This window comes from Trypanosoma rangeli (assembly GCF_003719475.1).
Source record: "Trypanosoma rangeli strain AM80 chromosome Unknown Tra_15.4_contig_00111, whole genome shotgun sequence".
Classification (NCBI taxonomy): domain Eukaryota; phylum Euglenozoa; class Kinetoplastea; order Trypanosomatida; family Trypanosomatidae; genus Trypanosoma; species Trypanosoma rangeli.
In genome coordinates this window covers 24,231-32,610 of record NW_021705851.1, presented here as the reverse complement: position 1 = coordinate 32,610, position 8,380 = coordinate 24,231, and the positions used below count along the sequence as shown (strand labels likewise).

The window sequence follows — 8,380 nt, the reverse complement described above, 5'->3', positions numbered from 1 at the left end:
CACTGTTGTTGTTATTTTTTGTTGTTGTGTTGCTTTTACCATGCTGCAAACTTGCGGGTCACATGCATGGTTGGAAGTACACCTCGTTGGGGCTGGTTCTTTTTGTTACCCCCCATTACAAAAAAAAAAACAATGATGATAATATTGTCGTTCGTGTTGCTTCTTCGCCTGCTTGTCAATGTGGGGCAGAGAGGGGAGAGGGAGCAGGGAAGGGCAGCTCCATGCCGGTGGGTAGTAGGGGAAAAGGACAGGCGGACGTGGCGCTAGGTCCCCCTCCAATGTGTGGGATGATGCTCTTCGTCACACAGGCCCTGGCTGAGGCGTTGACCCTCGCGCCCAGCGCATGTGACGCGTCCGTCAGCGAAAGGCGAGCGACACAGAGACAGGCAGAGGGCTTGTCGCCGTTCCCCTCCGAGGAACGGCTCTTCAAGGCCTTCCAACAAGAGTTTGCTTCGTGTCAAGGAAATCCACACGTCTCCATGCGCACCTTGTCCTTGGATCCCGCGGGGGCAACGGCCACTGTCTATTTGCAGCGGCAGCCTAACCCCTCGGTCTTGGAACGCGGACGCTACCTTCTCAACCTGGACCACATTTACACAGCGGCCATTACTTTTTTTACTGAGGCTCATCAATGGTGGAAGGACAACACGAAAGAATTGCGAATACATAAAGGGACATTCTTTTCAGTACATCCTACGCTAATTATGATTGTGCTGTCTCCTACAGAGACGGCATTGCAAATGGAGCCAGGGAGTATGCTTCCCTTGCTTGTTCGTGCATCGGCAGATATTGTGGATGGAAGTGAAAAGGACCTTTTGGTGCGAGTGTGTGGATTTCCACCAGGCACCACTTTCAGCGTGCCGTTAGAGCGTCTGCGACAGATTGCACCAGGTTCTTCTACGAAATCATTAGCTACTGAAGGGAAGGAATGGAGTTGGCCTATGGCACGTCCCCAGCCACGTGGTGTGTCATGTGATTGGTGCGATGCCACTCTCATTTCGAGTGATTTTATCACTCACTCCCTCTTTTTTTTGGAGTGGTGCGTCCCAGAGGATTTTGCTTGGCCGTTCGAGCCGACAAAAGCGGAGGGCTGGGGATCGGATGTGCTGGGCAAACTGTTGCAAGGCATCAGCGAACAATTATTTTTTGCCAGCGGTGCGGACAGTGAGCCCCCGTCAAAGCGTCATCGTTCAGAACACGAGGAGGCTTTTCTAGACATGATTCCCACAGCAAGGCTTGACGTTGGTGCCTCCATGCAAGCTTTTGAGGAGGCGAAGCGGAAGGTTGATATGCGCTTCGTGGATGCAATCCGCGGTGCCGTGTCTATGCCGTCTCAAGAGCGCGTCGTAAGGACCCTCTTGGGGCAACTCAACATGGTGGAGGAGGTTTACTTTGCTCATTTTCCGCATGCATGTGGTGTGTCTGTTAGGGGTGCAACCGAGCCGGATTCCTCACATTTGCCTGCCGCTGCACCAACAGGAAGAGTTGCAAAACTCTTGAAGGGGTGGAAGGAGATGCACAAGGGTCGCGGTGGTCGCTCACTTTTGTCCTCCGACCTGGCGCGCCATCAAACCCGGAATGGCGGACCCGAGGTTGAAGTCTCCAAGGAATTTGCAGAGACTCCGTTTCTAGAGATGATGCAAAGAAGATGCTTGTCAGCTGCGTCGCGCAGCTCTACACCTTTCCTGCTTACGGGGGACGGGGAACGGCTGTTGGAGGCACCATGTGTGGCCGAAACAACACTTCTAGAACCACCTGAAGACATGGTGGAACTGGCGGACGTAGCTGAGTTGTTGACGACTCTCAATGCATCGTCGACAGAGCATATTTCTCTCGTGACGGGCGGTGAGTGTGGTTTGGATTGTCAACTTCCTCGAGGGCCACTTAGAGATATTTTGGAGGCCTCCGTTGCGGCATATATCGCCTCCGCTGCTGTCACCAAACTGTCAGCAGTTGGGGCTGTTGCATGCGCCCATGACGTCGATGAATCTTTAGGTGAACGAGATGGTGGTCGCTTCGCAACTCCTCCGAAGGCCCCATTGAAGATTCTGGGCGATGTGTTTCTCAACGTTGCCTGTGGGCTTGACGGGGGTGCAAATAGCCAAGGCAGTCCCCTTCACGATGCTCTGGGTGAGATGATGACACGCGTGGGTCATTTCGCGGCAAATGAATCCACGAGTACGGGGCGCTGCTGTATCTCCAGCCTCAACAGAAACGGTGAAAGCAACATGGGCGGCAATGTTGCGTGCCGTGCAACCCCCACCGCTCTTCGAGCCGCGGATGCGGCACGGGCGGTAGTGAAGCGTGCGGCCGCTAGTTTAACAGAAGAGGATACGAACAGTCGTGGGGTAAGGTGGCTCAGACACCTTGCGTTTCTTTTTGCTCACGCCTCGGCACCTATCGCTGCAATAAGTTCCATGCCACTGGCTGCGCTGAAGGGACTTCAGTCGATAGAAGTGGAACAGTCTCGGCGTGTTGTGCGAGGGCTTGAGGCACATTTGTTCTTTCTGGACGCCGCGTTATGTGCCGTTGATGGGGCGATTGCGAGACGCTGGGCAAATGCTCATGAGGCCTTGGGAAAAGGAACTGCCTGACATCATGGATACGGGGGAGGGTCCATATTTATTTATTTATTTATTGGGTTGGCTACATACAGAGAGGAGGAGATGAGGGCACCATATAACGCGATGATTGCTATTTGCTGTTCTTTTTAACGGGGGTTACGAAATGCAGAAGAAAGAAAGAAAAAAAAAAATGGGTGGCGAGATTATCCTGTTTTGGGTGGCATAAAACATTTGCGCATGCGAAAGCGCATGTACAGTGATGCAAAAGGCGCCGCCAATGCTGCCACGGTGAGGCGATGGGCGGAAGAATGCGGGGGCAAACGGGGTCTTGTGTGCATGCCTGTGGTTGTTCTTGCGTCATTGCCACTCTCGTTCTTCTTGTTCTTCCTCTGTCGTGCAGTCTTGAAAGAGTGAAGCGGCGATGCACCGGTTGGCCGCTCTTGGCTGTGGGGTCCGTCTGCCTCTGCTGTTTTTTAATTTTTCCAATTTGTCTTCTCGCGCCTTTCTTTCGTCGTCGTCGAGCAAACCGGGGCACTCCGACGACGATGCGCTGGGCGCAGAGGACCCGTTTAAGGCCGTTGGGGCCACGCTGCAGGAGAAGCAAACAACGAAGGACAATACCCTGCCACCCGACATTGATCCGGTTGAGTCCACAGTGAACCGCCGCAGGAACCGCCGCAAAAGGACCGTAGACTCCATATTTGGAGACGTTCTGCATGACGCGCTGAAACTTCGGAACATGGGCCACAAGCCGGACGCCGGCTTTGTCTACAAGCGGACGCAGGAGCGCATGTATGAAGAGGAGTACGGCCATAAACCTCCCAGCGCAAAGGACCATGCAGCAAAGTATGTTCCTTTTCCACCCGATTTGGGTCTTAACCGCTTGGTCCCGTTGGAAGGCATTGTCGGAGAGGACCCGTGGCCGGCACGCGCCATCACGGCGGAGAACCCAGTTTGGACGCGACGGCGGATGGAGGAGGACCGGGTAAAGAATGGTGGTGCACAACTCAGGGCATGGGAGACGAAGATGTTTGGTCCACGAGAGGGCTTTGACCCCTGCGGGGAATTCATAGACGCCATCGAGGAACTCGGGTACTGGGAGGAGCGCTTTGTAAAGTTCATCCGCGAGGTGCCCTTGCCGCAGCGCCGGACGTTGCCACTTTTACATGAAATTTATCGCTACATTACCCACAGGCTGGTGAGGGCGGAGCGACGCTACATCGGAACGCGGGACGCGGCTCTGAAAAAGGCCCGTGCCTCGCCTACTGTGTACAAAATGACAGAAACGAGCATTGATCACATCCGGGGCTTGTACTCGGAGACTCACCGCTCTCTCTCGAGCCCCAATTACGACCCCGTCCGTATGAGGAAATCATTGACAGGCCCCCTGCTACAAATGAGTGAGGCCGAATTTGAGGAGTGGAAGAATGTGCGAAAACACCAACGAAATCGTCTCGTGGCCGAAATTGTGTGAAAAACTTTTTTGTTTTTCCCTGGTCTTTTGCTGCTGCCTTCATTTTGCTATGAGATGTGTGTACTGTTGTATTTTGTTTCATCTTTTGGTTCGTTCGGGTTCTTCTGTTCCACGTTGTGTGCGGACTCTTTTTCCTCACTTTTCTTTTGCTTTGACCTTTTTTGTCTCTCATTCTCCCATTCTTTTCTCTCTTCTGTGGCTGTGTATGCGTTGGGACGAATATGGAGGAGCGATGCGGCGCGCTGTTAGGCTCTTCCGCCCAACGGTACCTATCCGCTGCGTGCAACCGGCAGCCTTGCGCCCAACGCGTGTGCTGCACATTCCCCCGCAGTTGCTCCGTCTACTTGTTAGTGGTGGTTTGCTGCTGTTTCAGGCCTTCGTGGTTGCCCACAACCGTGAGGCGCAGAAGCTGTGGGAGGAGGCGGGTGCCGCAGGCACAAACGGCGACGGCGGCGGGAGCTTGATGTCCTCCTCGGAGGCGCTTCATATTCTCGGGATGAACGCCAGTCTCCACGTTCCGCTCCAGGGAGAAAAAGACCGCGCGGAGGCAACACAGCGATTTAAGCATTTATTTGCCATTGCGAAGAATAACAACAACGTGTACCTGCAAGGGAAGTTTAGCGCAGCTTATCGTATCTGCGTGGACGCGAATTGGGACGCAGACGATAACTCTTGCGGCGACGGAAACAGTGACGCTGGCAGTAGTGACGGGGTAAAATGTTGAATTGTCCCTCTTCTCCGTTTTCCCTTTGGATCCCCGCACCGTTTCTGTTCCTTTGTCACTGTGAGGGACGGATTTCCTCTTTTTTCCTTTTTTGGCCTCCCGGCGATTGGTGCCGACCCACAACGGCAGCAGTCCCTCTGGGAAACACGAGCAGGAGGAGGAGAAAGAGATGTGCGGGAGTGCAAGCAATGGGGAAGAGTCAAGTGGAGGAAAGCGAGGTGCGAGGCTCTTCTTGAAAGGCGTTAGTGCTGTTGCCGATTCGGTCTCTTCACTCCGCCACCTCAGCGTCGCCACACGCCTCTTACACACGACGGGAGACTACCGTTGTGCTGCTGCCTTTCTACGGTGTTACCCTGCCACCCTCGCTGTGTGGGATTCGAGTGCGGGGAGTCGCTTCCCTTACCGCCTTCTTCTTGCAGCGGCGCATCTGCAGGCACGCAGACGTGCCACCACCACTACTGCGACGCACACAACCACGCGCAACAAGAAAAAAAAAAACCTTTTTTTTTGCTTTTGCATTTTTAATTTGTTCTTCTGTTGCTTTTCAAAAAAAAAAACAAAAAAAATAGTTGCATCTGCACAGGAAGAATGAGCGACGTGGGGCAGGCCATCCTGGACGCCCTTACGGCAGCGGCGGATCCGAACCCGGACGTCCGTCATAGGGGAGAGGTGCAGCTCATGCAGCTGAAGGAGAACCCTGATGCCTTCTTTTCCAGCTGCGCAGAGCTGCTGATTAGCGCCAGTGTGCCGACGCGAGGACGACAACTTGTTGGATATCTGTTGAAAAATCACCTGTCGCATCCGTCATGTCTACAGAACATGGCACTTCAGATCGCTGTCATGGAGCATGCTGTGGTGGACCCGGAGTGCAGTATACGCGCTGTGGCATGTGCTATTATCAGTTTGGCGGTCAGGGAAACCCATTGGCCCGTGGAGCCTGTTGTCAAGTCTCTCACAGCTATTCTTTCCACACGCGCCGGTGAACTAAACGCCGTTCATGGCGCAATGCGTGCATTGTCACAGATTGTGGATGATACTGTGCAACTCTTAGACATGCGTCAGCTCACTGGCGTGGTTGTGAGTGCTGTTCTCCCGTATCTTAGAGCGCAGATGGACAAGCGAGAGGGACTGGAGGTGCAGCTAAAGGCCTTCGATGCAGTTTCCGTGGTGATTGAGCAGGCAGGCATTGATTATAGTAGCTTTTCATACAGTAGTATGCGTCCACATATACTGCAGGTTATTGATGCCTGCTTTGGAAACCTGCAGAATTCGTCCTCCACCCAACTGTCCACCAAGTGTGTGAAATGCATTGTTCTCTCGCTCGGCTACCATGACCTCATCTCGGACGAGTTGTTTCACAAAATAACGAGCTTCATGTCCATGGTAACTGCCTCCGCAGGCGGAGCGGATGAGGAGCTTCGCATTGAAGCAACCGAGTTTTGGCGTGGCGTTTTGTGCTTTCCCAGGTTTGCCTCCTTGGTAGAGCCCACGTTGGAGAGCATCATCCCTGTTCTGATTCGTTCCATGGTGTACTCGGATATGGAGGTTAGCATGTTGCAAGCTGGCGCCGAGGACTGGAGTGTTCCTGACAAGATTGACGACATTAGACCAAGGCATTATCAGGCACGCGTCAATGAGACGGGTGCCAATGGCGTTGATGACGAAGACGCCGAAAATGAGGACGACGATGGGGAGGTTGAGGAATGGAATCTGAGACGCGTGTCGGCCCTGACGCTTGACTCCATCGCAGAGTACTATGGTGAGCGAATTATTTTTACGGTGTTGAGCGTGATTGATGGCATGATTCAACCCAGCAATCACTGGAAGGAGGTGGAAGCCGCCATCTTGGCTTTGGGGGCCATCATGGATGGCTGCTTTGACTCCATGACACCGTATCTACCAGACATAAGTGTGCGGCTCCTTCAGTTGCTTGGCGACTCCTCCGTGCACTTCCTTGTGTGGAACATCGCACTTTGGACAATGACGCAGATTGGAAGGTATATCGTCTCCGTGCCTGATAAACTGCAGAGTTTTTTGGAGTGCGTTGTTCAGAAGATGCAGAGTCCCTCAAAGCTTGTGCAGGAGGGGGCCACTGCGGCATTGCAGAAGACGGTGATTCTCTGCAGCGAGGGTCAGCTTGACAATGATATCCTGCTCATTATCAACTGCGTGGCAAGATGTCTGAGCGGATATCAGCTTAAGAACCGTGTGCTGCTGCTTGAAACCCTGGAAACCATCTGCGAGACGATGGGTGAGAAGCTGCGCATTCAACCGGACTCTGTGGAGGTGCTCATGGGACCCCTCGGCGAGATTTGGAGCGGCACCCCCGACGATAGTCCGCTCCTTTTCTCCTTCTTCAAGTGTATGTCTAGTGTCTGCCGAGCACTTGGGCAAGCGATGCAGCCGGCGTTGGCTAAAAATATTTTTGGGCGTTCCTACCGTCTACTTGTCATGCATGTACAGGCACGCGCTGAGGCTCGACGAACGAATCAAGACCCACCAGAATACGAATTCCTTGTGACTGCCGCGGATCTCTTGTCTGGGCTGTTTGATGCACTCAGCTCTAGTTTGGAGCCACTTGTCTTGCAGTGTCAACCGCCCTTTGTCGCCACAGTGCTGGAAACTGTCCGGGACGAAAATCCGGAGATTCGACAGAGTGGATTTTCACTTCTTGGTGACCTGGCTAGAGTTTGCCCTGTAAGCGTGCAGGAGGTACTGAGGGAGGTGGTGAAGGCGGCGTTGGAGAACCTGGCAGTTCTGGATGAAAGCACATATGGTGTGATCAGCAATGTGGCGTGGTGTATGTGTAATTTATTGGAGAATCAAATGGATATCAACAATTTGCCCTTGTTGGACGCCGCAAACGGACTTCCCCAGTTGTTTGCGGCGATCGCTCGCATTCTTGGCACCGTCCCGCACACGGCGGAGATGCGCAATATGGCGGAGAATCTGTGCATCTGCCTTGGGCTTATGCTTTACGCTGACCACGGGGTGGAGGCGCAGTCCGGATGCGACGTCTCCCTCTTTGCGAAGGCGTTCTGCTCGTACATGCGCAACGTGAAGGATGTGCCGCACAAGGAGCAGGCGGTAAGTGGCTTTTTGATTGCCGTGCGGCAACAGCTACCGATCGTTGTCTCGCGCCTGCACCTCTTTTTTGACCTCGCCGTCTCACTGGCGACGTGCAGCGGCGATGTGAAGCGGGCAATGCATGATCTGCTGGAGGCGGCGCAGGGACACGCCAGCGCCCGGTGGAGGCAGCAGCTGGCGCAGTACAGCGAGCAGCTCCGGACACGCCTCTACCACATCTACGGCATCCAGTGAGCGTAGCAGGGACGGCGTGGCGGGCGTCACCGTGTAGAAATCGAATAAACGAAGGAGGGGGATGGCAAAGCGAAGAATAAAAAATATGCTGGGGATAAAATATGGTAATTTGTGGTTTTGTTTAAATAAAGAAAACAAAAACAAAGAAGGAAAGTTACACGGAAGGGTGGAGGAACACCAACAATACGATGAAAAACAACAGCAACAAACGATGCGTACGCAGGGGAGGTATATATATATATATATATATGAGAGAGAGAGAGAGAGGAAGGAAAAGAAAGAAGAAGAGGAGATAGA

At 53.4% G+C, this 8,380-nt stretch overlaps 4 protein-coding genes and 2 pseudogenes across 4 annotated transcripts, besides 5 other annotated features; all 6 read left to right on the top strand.

Annotated features, from left to right (window-relative positions):
• Positions 1-3: 3 nt before the first annotated feature.
• Positions 4-32: a microsatellite.
• A 189-nt stretch (positions 33-221) lies between these two features.
• Positions 222-2,594, top strand: TraAM80_04020 (uncharacterized protein; the record flags this gene model as incomplete). The annotated part of the gene is made up of 1 exon (XM_029380965.1): positions 222-2,594. One exon carries the CDS (start codon positions 222-224, stop codon positions 2,592-2,594), a length of 2,373 nt encoding a protein of 790 aa, XP_029239301.1.
• Positions 2,595-2,733: 139 nt separating this feature from the next.
• Positions 2,734-2,755: a microsatellite.
• A 230-nt stretch (positions 2,756-2,985) lies between these two features.
• TraAM80_04019 (uncharacterized protein) lies at positions 2,986-4,038 on the top strand (the record flags this gene model as incomplete). The annotated part of the gene is made up of 1 exon (XM_029380964.1): positions 2,986-4,038. One exon carries the CDS (start codon positions 2,986-2,988, stop codon positions 4,036-4,038), a length of 1,053 nt encoding a protein of 350 aa, XP_029239300.1.
• Positions 4,039-4,243: 205 nt separating this feature from the next.
• TraAM80_04018 (uncharacterized protein) lies at positions 4,244-4,762 on the top strand (the record flags this gene model as incomplete). Its single annotated transcript, XM_029380963.1, has 1 exon — positions 4,244-4,762. The coding sequence occupies one exon, from the start codon at positions 4,244-4,246 to the stop codon at positions 4,760-4,762; it is 519 nt and encodes a 172-aa protein (XP_029239299.1).
• Positions 4,763-4,769: 7 nt separating this feature from the next.
• On the top strand, positions 4,770-4,996 carry TraAM80_04017 (hypothetical protein; annotated as a pseudogene).
• Positions 4,997-5,004: 8 nt separating this feature from the next.
• TraAM80_04016 (hypothetical protein) lies at positions 5,005-5,285 on the top strand (annotated as a pseudogene).
• A 23-nt stretch (positions 5,286-5,308) lies between these two features.
• Positions 5,309-5,328: a microsatellite.
• A 22-nt stretch (positions 5,329-5,350) lies between these two features.
• On the top strand, positions 5,351-8,083 carry TraAM80_04015 (transportin 1; the record flags this gene model as incomplete). The annotated part of the gene is made up of 1 exon (XM_029380962.1): positions 5,351-8,083. One exon carries the CDS (start codon positions 5,351-5,353, stop codon positions 8,081-8,083), a length of 2,733 nt encoding a protein of 910 aa, XP_029239298.1.
• A 229-nt stretch (positions 8,084-8,312) lies between these two features.
• Positions 8,313-8,333: a microsatellite.
• Positions 8,334-8,380: a microsatellite.